The following is a 25,612-nucleotide window of genomic DNA, read 5'->3' as shown; positions in this document are numbered from 1 at the left end:
CCTTTCATTTCAACACTCTTCTCTCTCGCTGACTAGTTTCTGTCATGTTTATTTTAAATTTTACATGGTCAAGTGACAATATTTACTCTCCATTCTGCCACCATCATCAGCCTCTGTGCTTTGGGCATAGGTTCATTTCAAATGCGGCAAACGAATGAGTATTCATTATGGCAACATCAATGTCATTCCTTACACATTCTCTGCATAGCCTGGCGATGAACCTAAAGTTGTCTTTTGTTTGTTTGTTTTGTTTTTACATGCATATACCTAAAGATAATATCACAGCTGTGGACCTTTCGTTGGTTTTTTTTTTTTTTTTTCCTTGATGTGTCTGTCACGGGGGACTCATTCTACCTACTCCAATGAGGGCTGGGCGCCCTATCTATTCCCCCCTAATCAACATCGTGCCAGGCAACACCTCCCTTTTCTACTCTCCTGGTTTGAATCTGCCAATTACTAGATCACATGCCTTCTGTTTTTCTAGGTTCCCCCCATTTTTTTTGCTAAAGAGTATTCTCAAGTAACTTCTTCCGAGAGGGGGTATGGTAGGTAAACTTTCTGGTTTCCTACATGTCAAAAAATGTCTGCTTGCACAGTGGTTAGAGCACTTGGCTGCTAATGAGCGGTCAGCCGTTCAAACCCACCAGCCGCTCCTCAGGAGAAAGATGTGGCAGTCTGCTTCCTTAAAAATTACAGCATTGGAAACCTTATGAGCAGCTCTGCTCTGTCCTGTATGGTCGCTGTGAGTTGTAATCAACTCAGTGGGACGGAAGACAGTTATGTGTTCTTAATGCAGGCAATTTCTGCAAAGCATTTCTCATGTTTACAAATGCAAACTTACACTGTTACGACTCTTTCTCTCGTCTACAGTGCACAGGAAGTAAAAGAGCATTGCTTTTTCCAAGGCATTGACTGGCAGCATGTCTACTTACAAAAGGTATATCCATCTGGGGCTCCCTTCGCCTTTGTGCTCGCTTCTCCTTCTCTCCAAGCTGCTGGGTTCTTCTCCATGTTCCCTCCCCAACAGTCCCTCCTTCAGCTCCCTTCTGCCCAGGTGCCACTGTACGCTGACCTGTCTTTGGGAAAACCACCCCCCTTCATTTCCCTAATATAAACATTTTGAAAATATCTTCTATATAAATTAATGACTGGTGAAATGGAGCTGTTATCTAACTAATTCCAATATCTATATAATTGAAATCTTTTTTAGTTTTAGTTCATTTTCTTGAATTCTTACCTCCACACCTGTGACTGTGTTTTTTCATAGACCTATATAAAAACATAAGAAGACTTTTATCATAAACTTGTATATACTTTCTAGACCAGTACCAGGTAATTTGAGAATTTGCGTAATTTTATATTAGCATAATTCCCTTATTTAATTGTTCTTAATATTCTCATTGATACAGGAAAACACCACAGGTTAGTTTTTTTTTTTTTTTTTAAATGTAGACTATCAACAGTGGAATCATTTTTGTATGAACTCAAACTATAGAGGAATGATGATTTTTTTTAGAGGAATGAGAAACTAATCTGTTAGGCCTGTCTAAGAGTTAAAGCTCTGGTTCCCTTAGCCTCAAGCTCAGGGCATTTGCCAGGCTTGGTGCGCTCCATCCAGGCCCCGTTAAGCCTTATGGTTCTAGCATCATTTGAAAGAACGTGCTTTTTAAAAGTTGGACTTCGGAAATCTGCAGTCTTGGGGACTTCATTGTATCTGATAATTATTTAAGATATTTGGACATTCGTTTTCTTTCTTTTCCTTAATTTTTTTCTAAAATTTGGGGTCTTCCTTTGGGGCCTGTTCAATGCAAAAGAACTTACATGAAACAGGTAATGTGATTTGTGTAAGCTTGAGCGAAATGCCGCACAGAGTGGAGCTTGTTGGTATCGTGCACTGGGTTCTTTTTATAGAATGTTAGGGTGGGATGGAGCTCTAAGGGAAATGTGATAACTGTCCCATACTTTTCTGGGTCTTCTAGTACCCTCCACCCTTGATTCCTCCCCGCGGAGAAGTCAATGCCGCTGACGCCTTTGATATCGGCTCATTTGATGAAGAGGACACCAAAGGCATTAAGGTACATGTGGGACGTTTTCCTTTTTAGGGGGTGGGAAGGTAGGTTTTCTGCTGGAAAATCACTTCAACCTAATGATTGTCTTAGTAGTGGGTTACTTGTGGAGTAAAATTTATAGATGAATATCTAGATATTTGAAGATGCATATGTCAAAAACCCATATTATTTAGAAACAGTGGAAGCTTTCTTTGGACTGATGATTTTATTTTCAACGAACTGCTCGATGGTTAAGGGTTTATTGATTTGGAATATTTGTGGTTGAAATAAGACTTAGACATACATGAATCAGGATAGAAAAAAGCCCATAATGCTGTGAGATCAACTCTACCTTGCCCAGTGTGAAAGAGCCATCATCTCAATTCTTTTAAGAGACCTCTCTATTCTAGGATGAAAAGCAAGCAGCATGAATCATTTTGCTTTTGTCAATCAAAGATGCAATAATCACCGTTTTTTTTTTTTTTTAATATATATAATCCTTTGCATTTTTCAAACTTTTGTTCATGTCATTATTTTTTCCTAAGTAGAGACAAGCCATAATTACAGATGGTGAGTCATGAGAGAAAATTATCCTTTTTAGGATGCTAAGTCAAATTGTATCATGACATGTCAAGCTCTTGTCTCCCCCACTTTCATAGCTTACTTACCCCAGATTCTCCCACTCCCTTCCAGATCCCCTCACTCTCTTCTCAGCTGCCTGCATTTCTGCCCTACCTACTGCACCCATTGCATTCCAGCCAGTTGTGACTCATGGCAACCCCTTATGTTACAGAGTAGAACTGCCCCAATAGAGTTTTCTTGGCTGTAATCTTTTTTTTTTTTTTTTTTGGCCAACCCAACAACAGCTAACAACAATAACAACAACAACAACCCTTGTTGGCTGTAAATCTACAGAAGCAGATCACCAGGCCTTTCTTCCATGGCACCACTGGGTGGGTTCAAACTGCCAACCTTTAATTTAGTTGTTATTATTGTTGTTAGGCATCTTTGAGCCACTTTCAGCTCATAGAGACCCTATGTGACAGAGTAGAACTATCTCATAGGGTTTTCTAGGCTGTAATCTTTATTGGAGCAGATCACTGGGGTTTTCTCCCCCAGAGCCTCTGGGTGGGTTCAAACTGCCAACCTTTTGGTTTGCAGCCAAGTACTTGACCATTGCACCACCAGGCCTCCTTTAGATAAGCGCAAACCATTTGTGCCATCCAGGAACCTCTTACATAAGCCCCCTTCATTTTTCTCAAGTAACCCCAAAAGGTAGCAGTACTATCAAAAACCATCCCTGCAAGATGTAGATAAAAGTCCAACAGATGAAACGCAGGGGCCTAACAGGAGCTATAACTGGATGCACTAGAAACACGCAGAGCTCGAACCAGATAGTGATGGGGACAGAAATGGTGGCTAAGTGGCTGGAGGAGAAGTTGGAGATTTCTGGGATGGACATCAGGTATTGAGAGAAGCAAGCAAAGGTGGAGAATTGAGCAAAGAAGTGGGTGACAGGGTAGAACTGACAGTGTCAGGGAGGAGGGGCCGCAGGGTATGGGTGATTGAGGTGTTCACAGGGGCAGCTTCCCAGGAGGGAGAGGTTAGGCAAAGGCACATAGTAGAAGGGACCAAGGTCCCAGGGTTTTGGAGGAGAGCTGACCCAGGCAGAGTTGCCCTCTGCAGTCCAGAACAGTGGCTCCCCCCTGGGAATATCAGCATAACCCATACCCAGATCTGCACACCTACTAAACATTGTCTGTAGCCTGAACAAACACATGTTTCAGGTGCATAAATGCTACAATATGGCAATGTTTCAGGGAGTAATACATCTATAAAGTTATTTAAAAGGATGACTGCTGTCACAATAGAATTTCATCATTAGAGGTACTAGCTATCCTTCAATGGGTACTAAAAATAAAACTACTATTATGTGGGCGCCCACAAAGTTTTTAATGCTAAAATGAGATTCTCAGAGTTTAAATTTTTGTAAATTAATATCTAGGCTTTGGAGTCAGACCGTACTCATATCTGCCACTTACTACAGGGCTGGTTATGTAACCTCTTGAGCCTTGGTTTTTTCACCTGTAAAACGGGTAGTTTCATTGATGAGATTCCTGTGAGGATAAATGAGAGAACCCGTTTAAACCATCAGGCTTATAGTCAATGCTTAACAAACTAATTAAACAAAAACAAAAAAATCTATTGCTGCTGAGCCCATTCTGACTGATAGGGACACTATAGGACAGTGCAGAACTGCTCCACAGGGTTTCCAAGGAGTGACTGGTGGATTCGAACTGCCGAACTTTTGGTTAGGAGCTGTAGCTCTTAACCGCTATGCCACCAGGGTTTCCAGTAGCTTTTGTTATTGTGGTTTTGGTTCTTCCTGAGCCGGAGCTCAGAAAGAAGGCACACATTAGAACCAAGACTTTCGAACCATTTCTGCTCGGTTCAGCCCTGGCCAAGGAAGCGACACTGGAACAGACTCGAATTTTTAGGATTTGGGTGAACCGGAATGGGAAAAATTGCAGGCCGAAGCCCTGTTAGAAACTTAATCTCCCTCTTGGAAAACAAGGGCAGCATACACATTCCATACCAACCAAATCTCTTGCCTGAAGAATGTTGAGCAGTCAGAACACAGTGGTGCCCCACTCTAAGATGGTGGCTGACCAGAGCACTGTGAATATGTTTTTCTGCCAGTAATTCCATCTCATGCATCAGGGTCCTGAAAGGGCTCACTACATCTCCTTCAATGGTCCCATTCCAGGGCTTCAACCCATAATTTTTCCCATTCTGGTTACCTTTCCAGATCACCCAAATTAAAAAAACTCGAGTATCTTCCAATTTTGCTTCGTTGGCCATGACTGAACCGATTTGAACTGGTTCAAAGCCTTGATTAGAACAGCAAGGAGTTTGTGGCAAGGTTATAGCTGTGAATGAGGAGCCAGGTCCTGACCACAGTGATGGCTTTAGTCAAGCTGGGGGAACTGCATTTTATGCAGCCACCAGCCATCTGTCAATGGGGGGTTATGTGATGTTATCATACGGAACAGTTTTCAGCAGAGCTACCAAACTAAGACTAGGAGGAAAGACCTGGTGATTTACTTATGAAAATCAGCCAGTAAAAGCCCTCCGGATCACAATAGTTCAATCTTTAACCAATCATGGGGATGGCACAGGACTGGGCAAAATTTTGTTCCATTATAGCCACCATGAGTCAGGGACCAACTCAGTGGCTGCTAACAACTACAAAACAACAACAACCTATTCTTTATCTTTAAGAAACAGCCCAAATAATACACTGTTCTAAAAAAAAAAAAAAAAAGGACACAAAGAAAAATAATATCTTCATGTAAACGTAAATCCTCTTCTTTGTTCTATTCATTTTTAACAGCGTAGATGGGGTCATAAAGATCAAGGTTTTCCGAAATTATAAACAGTACAATAGTTTGTACATAAAGCCCAAGTTGCTCATTTCAGAGTAGCTACCTTGGAAAAGAGCATGTTTTTACTCTGGTCAGGCTCTTTAGACTCTGCCCAGTGGCCCTGTTCAGAGGTGCCCATTAGGCCTCAGGCCTGTAAAACAAACACACACACATACCCCTCCAGTCACATTCAGAACAACTGAGGATTTCAAATCTGGGCTTAGTTTGGGCATCTGAAGAAAATTGAAAGGGAAGAAGACTCTACAAATACAACCAGTAAAAAACCAGTTACTGTCACGTTGACTCTGACTTAAGGCCACCTCATGTGTGTCAGAGTAGAACTGTGCTCCATGGGGTTTTCAATAGCTGGTGTTTCAGAAGTAGATTGCCATACCTTTCGAACCTCCAACTTTTTGGTTAGCAGCCAAGTGTATTAACTGTTTGTACCATCTCCAAAAAAACAAAAAACCAAACCCATTGCCGTCAAGCTGATTCTGACTCATAGTGACCCTAGAGGACGGAGTAGTACTGCCCCATAGGGTTTCCAAGGAGTGCCTGGTGGGTTCGAACTGCCACCCTTTTGGTTAGCAGCTGTAGCTATGCCACCAGCGTTTCCTTGTACCAGCCAGGGACAAATAAAAAAGTGATCTCAAAGTCAACACATTCATGTAAAAAATCAGTAAGAGTGCTGGAGAACATCCTAGATTGGGTCCTTGGACATCTTTCTGGGTTTTATTGATTGGCTGTACAACCGTTGGCAAATGCCTTCCCCCGTTTATTCTTTTTCCCCCCTAAATAACCAGCCTATTATAATACGTACCCCCTGTCTTCCTCTTAGGACAAGGAGAGAGCTAATCAAGTCTCTAATGAAATTTGTGCTTCTGAGAGACAACGTGTTAATTTAGATCAGTAGGGTTGCCAGCACTTCTGCCATAAAGTTGTAGCTCAGATGCATGAAGCCATTTTCTCTGCTATTCTTCAAAGTTCGTCCTCACTTAAGGGGCAGAATGAAGAGTTATGAGTAATATTTTGGGAGAGAAATACTATTATTAAGTGTAGTTTTTGTTTTTGCAACTCAAAGACTAAGTTGGCTTAACTCCATGTGTATTGAGCTTTATATTATACGTATGATTATGCTGTTAGACTTGGATTAGTTGGAAGTCTCAAGCAGTGAATTCTAAGTTCTGCCTCGTTTTCCCCGCTAATATTTCAGGTCAGTTGAAGGTTAGGTTAGAAAGCCCTCTTGGCTTTTCCCTTGTCATACTTCCGAAAGTTACAGCCATCTGTTTTCCTACTTTCATAAATAAAGTATCCTGACCGTAACTGATATTTTATTTTGTCAATTCAGAAATGTTTAAGTGCCTCAAGTAGAACCCTATATGTTAGTTTTTATTGCCAGAAATACAGTAAAGATGTCATAGGATATTGGGCTGAACTGAAGGGACTCCTGACTGTCCCTTGAAGGATGTGCTTCCTCAGTAAGCTTGTGGTGCCAGATTATCTTTCTCTGGTATTTTCACCTTTTTTTCTGAAATGAAGTGCTCGTCAGTTATGATCATTTGTGGACCCTAGTTGCTTGAGCTGTCATTGGTAGACGACTGAAAAATTGCCTTTAAATGATTGTAGAAGAGCCCTGGTGGCCCAGTGGTTAAGCGCTCAGCTGTTTATGGAAAGGTCAGTAGTTCTAACCCACCAGCAGTTCCGTGGAAGAAAAGACCCAGCGACTTGCTTACATAAAGTTTACGGCCTCTGGGGCATTTCTGCTCTGCCCTATAGGGTCGCTATAAGCTGGAACCGACTCAAGAGCACCCAACACCACCACCACCAACGAAGGATTGTATGTCTTTGTTGAATTGTCCTCCTGTATACAGTTGTGACCCATCCTCACATGTGCAGTGCTTTTGAATCTCTTGCCTCTTTATGTTAAATCTTAAATATCTTGATCTCTTAAAATAATAAGCTTCTCGACTGCGACCAAGAACTCTACAAGAACTTCCCTTTGGTAATCTCGGAACGCTGGCAGCAGGAAGTGGCGGAAACTGTGTATGATGCAGTCAATGCAGACACGGATAAAATCGAGGCCAGGAAGAGGGCTAAAAATAAGCAGCTTGGCCATGAAGAAGGTAAAATAGCTAACGTGTTGCCAAACATTTCTAATGCAATGAATTTTCAAAACGGCTTGTAAAGCTAAAAAGGTATGTGAGTCATAAAGTACTTTCTAAGAGAGGGAAAAAAATGCCATAAATTGTTTTAGTTTTATCTGGCTTGGTCAAGCTCAGGATAATATTTCAAAGACTTTAGTCAACATCATTAAAAATGTATCAAGACAGTCACGAGTGTTTCGCTAGTATGCCCTCTTATCTTGTAATGCTTAAGGGCTACCTTGGAACTTTTTCCAGAATATTCAAGTGTCAGGAACAGAGTCAGCTTTACGGGTATGTGACCTGTACACGCACACAGGTCACCAAGCTTGTTTAATGCTCTGCTCTTGCCGTCTTGAGATTTCTTAATCATTTTGCAGCCAGAGACCCACATGGTCATTTTGTACTGAGCTCTGCAAAGTATGTAGTCAGTCCTGGTGAGGAACAGATATAAACGCACACACACACACACACACAAAACCCAGGAGGGGGTTAGAAGCTGGCAAAATGGACACGAAAAGAGAGAGTGGAGGGAGAGGGCAGGCCGTCTCATTAGGGGGCGAGTAATGGGGAGTGTGTAGCAAGGTGTCTGTGGGTTTTTGTGTGAGAGACTGACTTGATTTGTAAACTTTCACTTAAAGCACAATAAAAATTATTAAAAAAAAAAAAAAAACCAGATATGAAATACATCTATATTGCAACCCAGTTGTCCTAGTTTGCATTAAAGAATTGCCAATTATGTTTTTCTATTTAAATGAACTGAGTGCCCTATCAGGATTTCCAAAGTAGAATATAGGGCATCCAGTGTGAAATAAAGCAGCCAGTTTTAGAGTCACCAAATAGAGCCACTCGTGATTTCTTAAAATAATAAGCTTCTAAGGTTTCATGAATTTTGGATATTTATTTTAGTTGATCATTATTGTAAGACACCCTTTCATTTTACCTCTAAGTAAAGACCTTCGTAAAATTCACATTATGTAATAAGAACAACCAGAGACAACTTCTTTCTTCTATTAAAAGGTTATTTGGGCAGGATTCCTCAGCTTTACCTGAGAGTCTCCCGTATCCGTTAATCATCTTGCATGCGAGGACGTGTAGAAGTTGCGTGAGTGTACCAGAGTAAAGTCGCAGCCGCTTAACTGCGCTCAGCTCAACTCTGGGGGGAAAGGAGCTTTATTCTGAGCGAGTCTTTAGAGAATGGGTCCACCGAGATCCACGTGGGCTGTTTTCTGTAGCACATTTTACACAGGAAATTCTAGCAATGGTAATTTACTCGAGTGAGGGCCACGATGTCACTAGAATCTTGACAAATTCGACCCAGAAAAAAAAAATCTTTATGACCTTGTTGAAGTGTATCCAGTTAATCAGAGCCGCAATTATACACGGCGTCTAGCACATTAATAAATTTATCTTCATAGGTGTTACTAATTTGTGCATACCTAAAGCTTGGCGGAAGATCTTAGAAGTCACTTTTACAGAAAAACATTGTCTAGGCTTAGATCCCTGAGGTAAAAATGGAAGACTTATCCTTTAAGTCCATGTTGGAAGTGCTAGCATGTTGTTGATTAAATGGTAATGTTACCATGCTGACCCCATCACCTCTGTCCCTCTCTGCTCTGTTCTTTCTTGTACTTCCTCCAGGTGACACAATGTTGGTTTTTCTTGTTTGTTTATTGTCTGAATTTCCTACTGGAATGTAAGCTCTGTGAGGGCAGGCATCTTTGTCTTTTTTGTTCACTGCTGAATCCAGAATGCCTCGAACATACCCAGAGCCTACGCATTCAATAAGTAGTTGTTGAATGGATAAGTGAGTGAGTGAATGAATGATTTTAGCACAAATCACCAAAGCCCTTAATTAAAGCATAGCAAGCCCCTTAAAATTAATATATTTTCTTTTAAGAGACAATATTTCACCATGAAAATATCATCAGGACACAACATGAGTTGAATTAGCCTGGTCTGTACACATAACCATGGATTTGAGGGATAAATATAACCATAAGATGAGGAGCAAACAATTTTTGCTTGTTAGCCTACTTGGACAAGAAAATTCTTATTTGATTATTATTTATAAGATAAAAGGGTGATGATTAAAGGAAGAATCCCAACCCCAGATAAAGGCAAAGGTATTTTGGGAATAGCTTGAATTTAAATGCTCTCTTCTACAATTCTCATTATTAATCATGAAAAAATGGTTTGGGAACAAACTTTTGCCCATTCAGAGCAATAAAACCAAAAAAAAAAAAAAACCCATTGCCGTCGAGTCGACTCTGACTCATAGAACCCTAGCGACCCTATAGGAGATAGTAGGACTGACTGCCCCATCGTGTTTCCAAGGAGCGCCTGGTGGATATGAACTGCTGACTTTTGGTTAGCAGCCATAGCACTTAACCACTAAGCCACCAGGGTTTCCCAGAGCAATAAGGAGCGTCAGTATATTGAGAAGCAACCATTTAATGTATTAGTATTTAATATGTTAGTATATGTTAGTTAAGAGCTTGGCTGCCAACCAAAAAGTTGTCAGTTAGAACCCACCAGCTGTTCTGAACCCACCAGCTGCTCCACAGGAGACAGATGTGGCAATCTGCTCCCATAAAGATTACAGCCTTGGAAACCCTATGGGGGCAGTTCTCCTCTGTCCTGTAGAGTCCCTATGAGTTGGAATCGACTTGACAGCAGTGGATTTTTTGAGAGAGAGAACTCAAGAAACCTCTGTTCTTAAGAACCCCGGATCAGACGGGTTTAAAATAGAAATAATGAGCTCTGTAATGTGTTGTATTTCTAGAAACAAGATTTTTCCAAAAAGCATGCAATTCTTTTTTTTTTTTCCTGAGAATGGTATGACTAATGGTAAGACATTTCTGTTTCAGAACCTGTTTAATTTATGGTTCTTTTTATACTTCTCAGATTACGCGCTGGGAAAGGACTGTATTATGCATGGCTACATGTTAAAACTGGGGAACCCATTTCTGACTCAGTGGCAGCGGCGATACTTCTACCTTTTCCCAAATAGACTCGAGTGGAGAGGGGAGGGCGAGTCTCGGGTGAGTGGAAAGCAGTCCTTCTAAGCACTTACTTTCCTTATGTTCTGTGTCATATGGTTACTTCCTACTGCTGGCATGTCTTATAGAATACCCTTCTGAATAGTATAGCCGTTAACATTCACACTTTAACTTTTAAACATATAAACCAGGGAAGAACTTTGTAATATCGGAAAATGGAAGGTTACTTTTTCATGAGGCCACAAGCACCACATTGCCAGATGGGTTTGGAGAAGGCTGGGAAGCAGTTGGGTAGGTAGATCACAAACCAAAAAAAAAAAAAACCTGAGACTCGAGATCAGGCAGAGATGTTTCAGTCCAATACTCAGTGTCTCTGAGATTTTGAGCACATTATGTTGATGCTCTGAGCTCAGTTTCCTCATCCGTAAAAGGAGAGAAATGTGACCTAAATAGAAATCATAGTAACTACTCTACAATTTTTACATGTTTGACATGTGCCAGGTGCTGTAAAAAAAATTATTTGGTCTGTTCAGCAAACCTTGAGGGTCCAACCCCCATTTTATAAAGAGGAACCAGGTCGGCCCGCTGGTCAGTTGTTGGGTGAAGGGTGATCAGACCCAGGTCGGCCTGTGCTTTCAGTTCCCCGTTACATGAGTCTCCCTGTTACACAGCCTCCCCTGGTTGGGTCAGATAAGGTGAGGTAAGGGGCACAGAGCTGTGAGGCTGGCACCAAGGCAAAGTTCCCAAACATCACCTCCTTTTGTCTTCACCTCGTTGGATACTTTATAGGTTGATTTCATACATTAGGAAGTTGTAGCTGGTCTTCTGAGAGCTACTGTTTGTGACTAAAATAAAAAGAAATTTATGACCCCCACTATCCCTTTCAGCAAGTTAGGCAACATCTATTAAGCACCTACTATTTTTTTTTTATGTGAGGAGCCCAGGGAAGGAGCTACCATAGTGGAAGCCATGTTTTCTGCCGTTGGGGGAAGGGTAGGAAGTTAGTCATCATAAGCAGGACAGTGGTCCCAAGTGTTTAGAACATAGCCATGTGTTGGAACACTGACCATTGGTTCTCCAGTGTGCAGAGGTATGGGAAGTAATGGGCCCAAATATTGTATATTTGACTTGGAATATGTTTTTTAATCCCTGTGAAGTTGCCACTCAATAGTGAGTGATTGTAATGGCATATTACCACATTTCTTTAAAAATAAACTGGATCTCCTCACTCTTACTAGAGTTTTAGAAGTCTTTTTTTTTTTAAGTAACATCTAGGATTTGAGTTCCAATTGATGAGATTCTTTAGGGGCCCCGAATTGTAACTCAGATGCTAGGAGATATGAAAGTAGCTCCCCAAAGCTCAGTCTATGTCTAGATAACGAGCAGACCCAGGACTGATCACGCAGCTATTAGCCCACATACTGGTAAGTCATTGTGGTTCACATGGAAAGGAAATCGTCCCATCTTTCAGGATATTTGAAAGCATAAGAGATTTAATGGGGTGTAAGGGGGAATTTTTTTTTTCTTTGATTAACGTGTGATATAATAAATTATCTAGGTTTTAAAAGATTCAACCTGTAGTGTTCTATTTGAGAAGCTACATAATACGCATGGCTGGATTCTTAAATATCAAAAAGAGCAGCGAGAACTTGAGCGTTTATGACGGTATTGTTTTTCATTTAGGATTCCTGGTGTATTTATCAAAAAAAACATAAAAGGGTAAGGTAATCCCGATACTATAGCATTCACCCTAAGCAATAATGCTATAGGCCCAGTGTGACAATCTTTAGAGGATGTCACCTGTGTTTTTAACATCATTTTGATACTATCAAAATACTGTTAGCTTACAAGCTAATACTGCCAAACATTGACTGAGTTGCTTTGCTGAGACGGAAGTGCACACCTTTTGCTCATGTGACTCACACCCAATGCTTCATTGTTCCCTCACAACTTTATTGATAGCATTGAGAGTGTGTGACACAGAAAGTCTACTTGTGATTCATGATATTAAGAAGTCAGTTCTGTACTGAGGGGATGGCTTTGTTGTTTTGCCTTGTAGAGACATTCCTTTCTTGGCCATTCATTTTTTGAGATATGACAATGTAAACTTTTGTATATATGTTCCTTTGGAGCTGTTCTCTCACTGATTCTAGACTATCATCAGAGAAAGAAAAAAAATACTGTTTTTTTGTTTTTTTTTTTACTTGTTCTAAGCTGGTAGTTTTCAGAATTATTTTTAAATTTAACTTAAACCATCATGAAAGAATTTGAAGTAACTTACGGTTTTTATTTTTACGGTTAGCAAAATTTGCTGACTATGGAACAGATTGTATCTGTGGAAGAAACTCAGATTAAAGACAAGAAATGCATTTTGCTAAGGATAAAAGGAGGGAAGCAGTTTGTTTTGCAGTGTGAGGTGAGTTCTTATTTCTTTTTTCTCAGGTGGAGGTTACAGCGGTTATATAAAAGTTCAGTAAAGACAGCTGCCTGGTTATATTTTCTTTCCCCCTGCTTTATCACTTACATATTTAGCAAGAAAGTCCAAATATACTAGGTTTTCAGCAAATTAACAGTGATTTTTTTCAAGAAGCAAATATATGAAAATGGCAGGAATAATTTGACTAGTAATTTGAAATAATTGATTACCCTTGTCTGGAAACTGTCCGTTACTTTAGAGGGATTGGACTTTTGTGTGTTCCATAGCTTTTCAGAGCTTAACCTTTCAGCATTTTTGAGGTGGGGGTTTGTATGTTTAAATAAATATAAGATACCAAAGTGACTTCTCCAAAGAGAAATGCCTTCTTTTTTTTCCCCAAAGTTGTATTGTAGTCTGATTTGCTTTTCCTACTGGTGTGTGTATGTGTGTTTTAGGAGACCACATGAAAGTGATAAACCAGTAGTACATACAAAAACATGTGTTTAATAACTTCATAACTACCTTGCACATGTGAAGGTTTTTTTAATTTGTCCAAACTCCTCCACACATATTATCTCAATAGTACTTGTTGTATCAGTGAAGATCTGTTACAGACGGAAGTCCTTGGGTGGTGCGAACGGTTTGCACTCATTTGCTAACCTAAAGGTTGGCAGCTCTAAACTACCCAGCAGTGCCATGAAAGAAAGGCCTGGTGATCTGCTTCCATAAAGATTACAGCCAGGATTCTGACAAGGATCACAGTAGAGGGTCCCAGACGGAGTGAGAGAAAAGTTGTAGAACAAAATTCCAATTCACAAAAACAGACCAGACTTAGGACTGGTCAGACAGAAACTGGACGAACCTCTGGGACTGGCAGGCCCGGACACATTGCTAATTCAGAGCTGAAACCACTCCCAGAGCCCGCCTTTTAGGCAAAGACTGGACAGGCCTATAAAACAATTACACATATGAGGAACGTGCTTCTTAGTTCAATCAAGTATACGAGATCAAATGGGCAACCCTACTAAACCCACTGCCGTTGAGTCGATTCCAACTCATAGCGACCCTATAGGACAGAGTAGAACTGCCCAGTAGAGTTCCCAAGGAGTGCCTGGCGAATTTGAACTGCCAGCCTCTTGGTTAGCAGCACTTAACTCCTACGCCACCAGGGCTTCCAGATGGGCAACATCTGCTCAAAAACAAAGACAAGAAGGCAAGAAGGGACAGGAAAACTAGATGAATGAACATAGGGACCCAGACTGTAAAAGGAAAGGTGGAGAGTGCTGACAACATTGTGGGGATTGCAACCAATGTTACAAAACAACTTGTGTATAAATTTTTGAATGAATAATCTGTGCTGTAATCTTTCACCTAAATCACAGTAAAATTAAAAAAAAAAAAAATACAGCCAAGAAAACCCTATGGAGCAGTTCTACTCTCTAACACATGGGTCTCCCTGAGTTGAAATCAACACAACAGCAGTAGGTTTTGTTGTTGTTTTGTTGTTGTTGCTAATGAGTGAAGATCCTTTATAGAGGGTTCATATTATTTTATATACTTTGGTCGTTGTAGAAATCAAAGATAGTGTCTAAATAGATGAAAGGCCGCGGTTCTCACAGTGGAGTTGTAGCAGAATCATCTGAGGGGCTTTAATATGCTCCTCCCCTTCTCTCAGCAAGGAGACTGTGGGAGAAGTCTCAGCGTGACCCAGCGGTTAGTGATGCTGCTGCTGCCGCTGCTGTTGGGTGCCATTGAGTTGATTCCAACTCAGCAGCCTCATATGACAGACTAGAACTGCCCACAAGGTTTTCTAGGTTGTAATCTTTTTTTTAATTCATTTTTGTTGTGCTTTAAGTGAAAGTTTACAAATCAACTCGGACTGTCATACAAAAACTTATAAACACCATGCTATTTTTTTTATATACTCCTGATTGCTCTCCCCCTAATGAGACAGCACACTCCTTCCCTCCACTCTCTCTTTTTGCGTCCATTCAGCCAGCTTTTGATCCTCTCTACCCTCTCATCTCCCCTTCAGACAGGAGATGCCCATATAGCCTCATGTGTCTACTTGATCCAAGAAACTAATTCTTCACCAATGTCATTTTCTATCCTGTAGTCCAGTCCAATCCCTGTCTAAAGAGTTAGCTTTATAAATGGTTCCTGTCTTGGGCTAACAGATGGTCTGGGGACCATGACCTCCGGGGGTCATTCTAGTCTCAATCAGACCATTCAGTCTGGTCTTTTTATGAGAATTTGGGGTCTGCATCCTAGGCTGTAATCTTTATGGAAGTACATCGCCAGGTATTTTCTCACATGGAACTGCTAAATGGGTTCAAACTGCCAACCTTTCCATTAGCAGCCAAGCGCTTAACCATTGTACCGCTAGGACTTCTTCCATGGGGTGGAATAATAGGGCATGCTTTCAGTAGAACAGAAACCCTGGTGGCGTAGTGCTTAAGTGCTACAGCTGCTAACCAAGAGGTCAGCAGTTTGAATCCGCCAGGCGCTCCTTGGAAATTCTATCGGACACTACTGCTCTGTCCTATAGGGTCGCTATGAGCCGGAATCGACTCTACAGCAGTGCGTTTCGTTTGGTTTTTGGTTTTCAGTAGAACTTGCCTTATGTTCCAAGAACATTTATACTTTTGAGAAGCACCCACAATTTTGGGGCAGAATGGACGAACCTGTCACCATTTCTACATTTGTGTTTCCACTCAGAGTGATCCAGAGTTTGTACAGTGGAAAAAGGAGTTGACCGAAACCTTTAAGGAAGCCCAGAGGTTACTGCGCCGAGCTCCAAAGTTCCTCAACAAGCCTCGATCCACTGTGGTGGAGCTCTCGAAGCCACCCCTGTGTCACAGAAACAGCAATGGCCTTTAACACCCAGGAATAGGGAGAGTCCCGAGAAGACTGTGCCATGAGGAAGCTCTAACCTGGGTGTTGCCAGAGCTTTCTGGAATAGTGTGAGGATTAGACATTTGGTTTACTTATCACTGGGGTTCTTCCGTGCCTGGGGAGACTCGAGATGCCGAGATGCTCCTAATAGGAGCCGTGACCACCTCAGGCCTGGGGTCGCCTTCCCACCCCGCCCGATGGCCTCATGCGCCATCCTACCTGTCTGCACTCGAAAACTACTGAAGAAAGGAAGACTCTTTTTCTTTGCTACACACTTATTTTGGTATATACTGAACCTGGAACTTGAAATGATTCCTACTTATCACTTAAATTTTTATGTCTGATATCGTATATATCTTAGACTTTCCAAGATGGACTTAAAAAATGTTCAGTGTTGGCTAGTAGGCTGCCCTAGTGTTGCCACGGCTTATCTATAAACAGTCACTGCTGATCCTGTGTCTTTGCCCCAAACGACTGGGGAGTGGGAGAGCCACAGTACGTATGACTCTTTTGCGCACTTCAGACCTGGCTTCTTATTGCCCCAGGGTTAAAAGTTGAAGATATTTTCTGAAAATGTTGAGCTTGTGCCCTTCAAATGTGCACTGTACCCATGTGTGTCCTGCCTGCCCTGCTTCTGACAGATGTATTCCCAGGACCTCTCAGTTAGATGAGAACAAAGATACATGATCCCAAAGGCTATGGTATAAATTAATCATTTAAGGCGTTTAGCAGTAGATCATTGGGAGGGTTCACAGGGATTCTGAATGGGAGGTGGTAGGGTTTTAAGTGTCAGGGCAATGGCAGTTTTCATACTTTTCAAATCCAGATTGCTCAAGTAAGCCAACAGCACCTTCATATGCCCTGGGGCAGATGGCTGCTTATGGGTATGTCTGTCTTTTGGGTTTCTACAAGAAGCACTTGTGTGACACAGGAATTCTGGTTCCTTCTGCCTGACCTCTCCGAAACACATCAATAATGGATATGAAAAAGAAGGAAAGGAATTGCTCTGGTGTACGTTTTTAGGATATTTTTAAATGAATTTTATTGCAAAAAGAATGCTGATGAATGAATGTGTCAAAATGGGTTAAAGTGTTTATGGTGTGTATCGACCTTTCTGTCGTCACTTGTCTGTCATTGGTGAGTAGTACTTTGCACTCGGTTGTTCCTTGAAGGGAGGAGCATTAATGGGAGCAAAAGGGCTTTCTGCCTGATCCCAGCGGGCCCCCACAGTTTGTTTTCCCCTTGGCTTCTGTGCCCTTTTCATGCCCCAAATATTGCTGTGTTATCAGAACCAGTGTTTTTCCCAGCCAAGTCCCCCATGTCATCAGACCAAAAACAATAATAATTTAAGAAGTCACATCCTGGTCCTATTCTCGGTGCCGTTTTATCGTGTGTCTCTAAGTTAACTGCTAACAACATAAATAACTGGAAATCACAATTATCTACATCCTGCCCTGGATATTTTTGGTGGTTCCAAATGTTTGGTTTTTATTCGTGTGTTATGTCCATGGGGAAAGTAGGTACTTTCTCATGAAATTCTATTTTGTGAGTTTAGAATATAATTTACTGAAAGGGTCTATTATTTCACAGAAGTAACTCTGGAGGAGAAATTCTGAAGTTCACTATCCATTTCAACTACCAGCTGGGGTTTAAATTAACATACATGTCCTGCTGTCTGCTATTTCCGGTGTGGGAGAAGGTGTGTACTCTTTACATGGGTTTCCCTCATTTAAAAGGGAAGGACTGTATTCGTATTCTGTAAAAACAACAGCAACAGCCAACAACAACAAAACAGGAAAAAGTAGTTGTTCTTTTTAAGGAGCAGGCATCATCTTCTTAAAAAAAAAAAAAATTTTTTTTTTAATCATCATCTTCTTAGCCATCATTAATTATAGCTGTGACTGTTCTTGTTACTGTCTCCATCCCAGCTAACCCGTGCTCAGCATTTACAGTTGTATAGACATTGCAAGACCTCAGACCTCCACTGGACAGGGGAGAGGTCTCAGGTGGAGAAGGTGCCCTGACTCCATCACAGGCTGTGCTCAGCGTCTCATATCTCATACCTGTCAGCTGTGGCACGTCGGTGGCGTAACAGTTAAGCACTTGGCTGCTAACCGAAAGGTCAGTGGTTCATACTCACCCACCGCCTCCTTGGGAGAAAGACCTGGCAGCCTGCTTCTGTAAAGATTACATTACAGCCAAGACAGCCCTATGGGGCAGTTCTACTGTCACATGGGGTCACTTGGGGTCAAAAATGGACTCAAAGCACCCAACAGCAACAACAATCAGTAATGCCAGAGTGTCCAGAAGGATGAGTAAACTTGCCTAGAGTGAGCTGTCTTCCACAGTTGCCATAAAATTGAGCCAATCTGCATCTCCTCAAAAATATTGTTTTTACTGTGGAATAGAACATAAGGTTAATCTATCTTTTAGGAAAGAAATATGAACTGGAACATATCCTGAAAGCCCTTTTGCCTCATATTTATTACAAGTAATCTCTTCCAGTTCCCCCACTACACTTTGATTTATAGTGACATCGTTGAGAAACACATCTAGATGCAATTTATTAATAGCACTGTACATCATGAGCTTGGGATGAGCTACTTAGGGTGGCCGTGAGTTATGCTAGAGCCTTCCCTCTGGACTGGCGCCTGCAGCCTTCTGATGGGGCAAGTGTTTCTGCCTCAAGAACCCACGACACTGCTTAGGCCAGCACCTGGTGCCTCCCGGGCCAAAAAGAAGTCAGTTAGTGTAGAAGTCTTTGTATACTTAGCTGTCTTAGAAGGTTCTAAGAGTGTTACATAATTCCTAGATGCTTGATTCTCCCTACATTTGGACTGTTTACAAAGGACAAAATTCAGCACAAGTTTTCTCATTGTCTTAGCTTTATATGGTTGGGATATTTTAACATTGTCAATAAAGATAATTGAGATTTCTGTTATATCTATAAAATCATGCTATAAGAAGTCTTCATTTCACAATTCAAAGGAATCAATAAAGCAAAACCTAAAAATAAAGGATTACTTTAAGCTGCTATAAAACATAATATGGAATAAATTAAAAACGTTTGTGGACCCAAGGTTATTCTTTTGAATCTCAAATATCCGCTTTTTTATCTCGTCATCTGGGCTCCTTGGTTTTCCTTTTTCATCTTTAAGTATGATTTTTCAGCAAAACGTCTAGAATGTTGCTGTTGTTTTCATCTTTAATGCAAAGTACTCGTGCCTCGGATTGGCGGTTCACTGACATTACATTTTCAAATTGTGATATAAAAATAGGGCCAAATATCGAGGCACGCTGATGGAAGGAGGCATTCTCCTCAAGAAAACTAGCAACAAATACTTTCTAAGCAAGGTTTAGCTCTTGTGGTTTGAGATATGCCATATGGACATTAGACACAATTATTTGAAGCCCCCGCTGGCCATTATCAAATATTGTTTACCAATTAGCAATAGAACTTAACTTGTTTTAAAACATCAAAGTGTGTGTGTGTATTTGTTTTTGATGATGATCTTTTTTTTTTTTTTAGTTTGTAATTGGGCCAATTCCAGTTTTTGATGGAATTGATTTTCCTAAGAAATGTCTTGAAATTTTAATCTACCAGGAAGACAGTGCAATTTTCAAAGTTCCACCTCTTTCAGAAGATGTAAATCTGTAAAAGTACTTTGAAATATGCTGCTGTAAAATAAGATTTATTTCGTATGATTTAATCATACGTGATTCTTTTTTTCTCCATTATGTTCAGGGAAATGTTTCTGTGTCAATCAGAGATACTTGCCAAATGAGCCCTCCCACCCTGGGTGAGGCATTGACTTAGTTGCTTGTACCTAAGTACCTAGAGAAGATTTAGGCTTGGCTGGGAGGTGGTGAGCCGTGAGGGGTGGGTGAGGTGTGTGTCACAGAGAGAAGAATAGTAGTAGAAATGAGACAAAGAAGAAAGATGTTAATGTGCTGATCAAAATCAGCCCCTTATACCATAAACAGCCAATACAATGGCTGAGTTAAAGTCCCTCCCCCGCCATAACAGTGTTGTTGTTCGGTGCCATTGATTCCAATGCATAGGGACCCATTGTGACAGAGTACAGCTGCCCCATACTGTTACCTAGGCTGTAATCTTTAAAGGAGCAGATCACCAGGTCTTTTCTCCCACAGAGTGGCTGGTGGATTTGAACTGCTGACCTTTCAGTTAGCAGGTGGGCATTTAACCACGGCACCACCAGGGCTCCTTTATAAGAGTGTAGTTGAATAATAATTCATTTTACTATTTGGTTACTTTCTGTTTGGCTGTGGAGCTGCTTAGACTTCTTAGGAGGCTTTTTGCTTTCAGTTAGGACTTTCTGCAGACCTCAAGTTGCTGCTGCCTGTCATCTGGGCGCCTCTCGGGTGAAAGCGCTGACAGGCCCAGAGCAAAGGCGGCCTTGAGGGCCCCTGTCGGCTGACTGTGTGTGTGTTCGTTTCTGTCGGCGAGTTGTCCAGTGGATCAGCTGCAGACATCATTATGACTACATTAAAGTTCTTCTAAAACCATCAGAATACCAAGCCTCAGCTTTACGCTTTGTGCCAGTCATGTATCTAGAAGTGAGCTTGAGGAAGTTAAATTAAAACAAAAAAAATTTTTTTCTAAAAATCCAGTATGATTTTCCCTCCCTTGGTAAGATTTACTTGAGTCTCGAACTAATTACTTAAAGTCATGTTACAATGAATTTTTTAACCAAGACCACATATTAGCATATTAGAAGATTTTTATTGTGAAAAAAACATATTTTTTAATTGTAGAATGAATGAAAGTTGAACTCTGATATGCTACTCGTGTGTTTGCTGAAGTCATAATGGATTTTAGATTTTATTTGTCCTCAGAGAACTAAGAGTCCTATTCTTCTATGACAAAATGAACAGGCTTGCCCTCCCAAAGGCCTGGGGGGAATACCAATGGCGGCCACTTTGCTGACTCGGGCTCACGTGCCTGACATTGATGGTTAAATGTAGCAACGCAAATTTTAAATTACCTTAAAAAAAAAATACAGAAAATGAGTTAATGGTATATGCATCGCATCAAACACATAGAGGAAAAAAATTTTTTGAACTGCATTTTAGAGTTAAATAACTCATTCATATAGTAAACTCTCCTATATCTAATGGTCTGAAAATAATATACTTGAAAAACATGCCTGAAAAGTGGCAGATATGTTCCCATTTTTGGTTCTGTCCTAAATACCAGATGTCTTTGATGGAAGGGAAGGGAATGGAGAAATATTTCCAACTGTGTATTCATGTCGCAAAAGGACTTGAAATTTAATTTTTTGTTTCTTTGTTGATTATATTCTGTGATGTATATATTCTCTGTGATTTACAAACTAAACACTGGCCATTTTTAATTCTATTGTTAAATTGTATTTTTCTATGTTTTAACTATTTACAATAGAGTTGGCTTTTTCTGGGTAACAAAGATTGCTGAGCTACATATATATAGAAAACAAAAGTTCTATTTTAACACAAGAGCATTTTATATTATTTATTGAATCTATAAGTTTGTTTGCAACAGAAACATTCCAGATCATTTCTGCTCCTTTTTATTTGTATAGTTGGTTATTTAAAGAAATGGCAGTCCTTTCTGTTTTTCACAAAATAAGTGAAATGGTGGGTACAGCAATGTGGGCAGACGTCTCTTCTCACTGCCTGGGACGGTTTCACCCCCAGCATATCTTCTGGTCTGCACCACCTGGCAGATGCACTGTTTTTTTTTTTGGTAACATCTGACAGCAGATTTGCTGTGAAATGCTGATTTCATCTACCTCTTCAGAAGGCCTCCTGCGTGTTGGCGAGTACCCACAATGCTTTCTTCTAAGCTGGTTCTATCGGAAAGACTTCAGTAAAACATTTTGGTGTGATTTCCTTGTGACATAGATTTGTTTCTAAAGCGATAGTGTTGTCTGGGTGCCCTGGTGAGCTGAGCAGGTAGATATCTCTTCTGTAGAGTTGTACTCCTGCAGGATTTGAGATAGGACTGTGAAGCATAACTTCTGACTCCTGTGCTAGAATCCTCACTGTTAGCTTTGCCACTGCCTCAAGACCCGATTATTGCGCCTGATTTATCAGCTACAAAGTGAAAGGACTCCCTTCTGCACTCTGTCGTGGGCTAGCCCTTCTTTGTAAAGGCGCAAGCTATGTTTGAAAGCATCGCCTTGAGGAGCACCACATTTCCGTGTGATTCTTTTCCTCTTGCTATTTCAAAATGATTTGGAAAATGGGGTCATAAAGGCAAGTCCTTCATGTGTAATTGGAAGAGAATTTCAGTAAAACATTTTGGAATGAGTCCTTTTTGACATAGGTTTGTTTTCAAGAGGTTATATTTGAAGGGTTAACGATTCATGTGAAATAGAAGATCTGTTGCTGGGGGGGAGGGTTCATCCTCTCTGCCGACATATTTCTTTGCCTATTTCCATAGTTGCATATCTATCAATATAGTGACATATTTGCTCTGTTCTTGGCCAAGTCTGATACCCTAAAAGAAATTCATTTTCTATTGTATATTGCTATACAAAGTGAAGCCGGTGAACTAAATGTTGTAAATCTAGATATTGTACCTATCAAAATTATCGTTTGTTTCATCTCTCTTCGTATTTATTGTGTCAGTGAAGTTTTACACTCCTCAGTATATTGCTGATTTGGGCACGTTTGAAATCGTATCTACGTGGAGTTGCTGTTCCGGTCGACGCCATGACGTCAACCGCCCTACGGGAGGGGTGCTCCCTCGGTTAATATCACTACCTTTTTTATAGATATTTTGGAGCAGCCAGGCTGGGTTTCTGTGTTGGCCAATTGCATATATATATACATATATATATATATATATATATATACACTTTTAAAAATCTAAATAAAAAGAATCTGTACAAAGATACTTCAGTGTGCTGTTTTCCCCCAATTAAAACCTGCATTTCTTTATCAAGCTGTTAATACATAGGAGATGACTCCTTTTAAAGAATTCTGACTTTGGGGGATGTTCTGGTTTGAAGTACCAAAACCAAAAACTGTCCCCTCAAAATATGTCTTGGAATCGTAACCCCTATACAGAACCTGTGGATGTAATCTGTTTGGGAATAGGGTTTTCTTGGTTACGTAAATGAGACCTACACCTAATAATAACTTCCGAGCTGTAAAAACAGCAGATTAGATTCAGGAGCAAGCACCAATGGAAGGGGGGATAGATGCCAAGGAACCCAGGAATGCAGGGCCTGTAGAAGCCGAGACAGGGATCTTACCCCAGAGCCAATAGGGAGCCTTCTCCTGGAGCCAGTGCCTGAATTCAGACTTCTAGCCTCCAGAACTGTGAGAAACTACATTTCTGTTTTTTAAAGACACCCACTTGTGGTATTTCTGTTACAGCAGCACTGAGAAACTGAGACAAGAAATTTGCATAGAGACGATTTTACTAAGAGCAAAGGAATCGCCAACGAGCATTTCTGCTGTTTCCTTGGATTGCTGAAGTGCAGCCAGTTCCACAGCCTCAGGATTTTGGAGACTGAGGGCGCCAGCAGAAGATACATTGCAAGAAGAGAATCTGGAAAGCCTGGGCGATGAAGAAGTTCAGGTGGTCCATCTTGTCTACTGGGATGGGGACCCCTAACTCCCTGTCCTACTCTACGCAATGTGCTGAGGAGGTGCCATGACCCGAGACACTTTAATCCAGAAACCCAGGAGGTGGTTTCAGCCCACACTGCTGGGTCAGAACTGTCTGCTTACGGAACCGCAGACCAAGGCACCTCATGTGCAGCTACCACCCATCTGTCAGTGAAAACTTGTGTGTTGCTGTGATGCTGAACAGGTTTCAGCAGAGCTTCCAGACTAAAACTAGGAAGAAAGGCCTGGCAATCTACTTCCAAAACTCAATCAATGAAAACTCTATGGATCACAACGGTCCGATCTGCAACCTATTCCTGGAATGGTACAGGACCAGGCAGCGTACCATTCCATCATGCACGGCATTGCTATGAGTCAGGGACCAACTTGAAGGCAGCTAACAACAACAAACTAACTGAGAAATGAAGTTGTAAGACCAACTGCACCTTTACTACATAGTCCCTGGAAGGTGGAGGGGACAAGGAGTCTCCTCCACGAGGGTCAAGACTGTCCAAAAAAGGCAGGACCAAAAATCATTGTGTCAGAACCACAAGTGCAAAGCTAAGCTTTGAATGACGAGCACACCCACACCCAGTTCAGGTTATGATTGGTGTAAAGCTATATTTTTCAAATACATTCCAGTTATTTAAAAAAAAAAAAAAGAAAATTATCAAAACCATCAGTCCAAAAGAGAGATTGTATTTAGCTTTCCTTCATTGAAAGACAAAGAGTGAAAGACAAACCATGAAACTGGGGGAAGATATTTGTAATGTGTATGACCAAAGGACTAGTATGTAACATATGAAGAGAGTAAAAAGTAAAACAGTCAAATAATCTAGTAGAAAAATGGACCAAAGGCATGAAAAGTAAATATACAGAAAAGGAAGCAAATGGCCCTGAAACATAAGAAAATACACAAGGTTATTAGTACCCAGTGAGCTGCCTTACTAGTTTCCATTTCATAACTTCCAGAAAGACAAAATTTTTAAAGTCTGATCATTTCAAGCCCTAGTGAGAATGTGGAGCAACTGATGTTCTCATACTGGGTGTGCACACTGCTACAACCCCTTTTGAAAACAATTTGGTATTTTCTAGAAAAGTTGAACATGTGCATTCCCTGTGGTCTGTGAATTCCACTCCTAGTTGTATATATGTGTACTCTTGGCACAAGTATGCCAAGATGTGTACGAGATACTCATTATAGCGTTGTTTGTAATAACAAAGTGTGAATAAACCGAATGTCCATCAAAAGTACAATGGATAAATACAGTGCAGTGTATTTACACTGTGGAATACCGCATGGCTGTGCAAATGAATGAAGTATGGGTACCAACATCACAACATAACTGAATAAAAGAAGACCAAGTCAGAATAAGGTGTATATTATGATTTCATTTACACAAAGGTTAAATATAGGCAAACTAAGCAATATATCGTTTAGGGATACGTATAGATTATGGAGGAAACCCTGGTGGTGTGGTGGTTAAGTGCTACAGCTACTAACCAAAGTGTTGGCAGTTCGAATCCACCAGGTGCTCCTTGGAAACTCTATGGGGCAGTTCTACTCTGTCCTATAGGGTTGCTATGAGTCAGAATCGACTTGACGCACTGGGTTTTATAGATTATGGAAGGAGTCTGCGTGGTGCAGTGGTTAAGCACGTGGCTGCTAATTGAAATGGCAGCAGTTCAACCCCACCGGCTGCTCCACAGAAGAAAGATGTGGCAGTCCGATTCCATAGATTATAGCCTTGGAAACCCTATGGGGCAGTTCTACTCTGTCCTATAGAAAAAAAAAAAAAAATAGGGTCGCTATGAATTGGAATTAACTTAATGGCAACGAGCTTGAATTCTGGTTTTATAGTGGATGGAGGCCCCTAACCCCTCCGAAAAAACCCACTGCCGTCGAGTCGATTCTGACTTATAACGACCCTATAGGACAGAGTAGAACTGCCTTACAGGGTTTCCAAGGAGAGCCTGGTGGATTCAAACTGCTGGCCTTTTGGTTAGCAACCATACCTCTTAACCACTACACCACCAGGGTGCTTTGTGCTGAACCACTAACCTA

The 25,612-nt window shown here is 40.9% G+C and overlaps 1 protein-coding gene across 3 annotated transcripts in view; it reads left to right on the top strand.

Annotated features, from left to right (window-relative positions):
- GRK3 (G protein-coupled receptor kinase 3) overlaps positions 1 to 25,387 on the top strand; it is a 155,315-nt gene extending 129,928 nt beyond the window's left edge. For all 3 annotated transcript variants that reach the window (XM_003419096.4, XM_010598772.3, XM_064272529.1), the window contains 6 exons: positions 871 to 937; positions 1,980 to 2,075; positions 7,434 to 7,596; positions 10,522 to 10,658; positions 12,919 to 13,032; positions 15,751 to 25,387. In XM_003419096.4, coding sequence (XP_003419144.1) covers positions 871 to 937; positions 1,980 to 2,075; positions 7,434 to 7,596; positions 10,522 to 10,658; positions 12,919 to 13,032; positions 15,751 to 15,912 — 739 coding nt within the window. In that variant the 3' untranslated portion in view covers positions 15,913 to 25,387. The remainder of the gene's footprint in view (positions 1 to 870; positions 938 to 1,979; positions 2,076 to 7,433; positions 7,597 to 10,521; positions 10,659 to 12,918; positions 13,033 to 15,750) is intronic.
- The last annotated feature ends 225 nt before the right edge of the window (positions 25,388 to 25,612 follow it).

This window comes from Loxodonta africana, chromosome 19 (genome assembly GCF_030014295.1).
Source record: "Loxodonta africana isolate mLoxAfr1 chromosome 19, mLoxAfr1.hap2, whole genome shotgun sequence".
NCBI lineage: Eukaryota > Metazoa > Chordata > Mammalia > Proboscidea > Elephantidae > Loxodonta > Loxodonta africana.
This window is presented reverse-complemented; position numbering and strand designations above follow the sequence as displayed.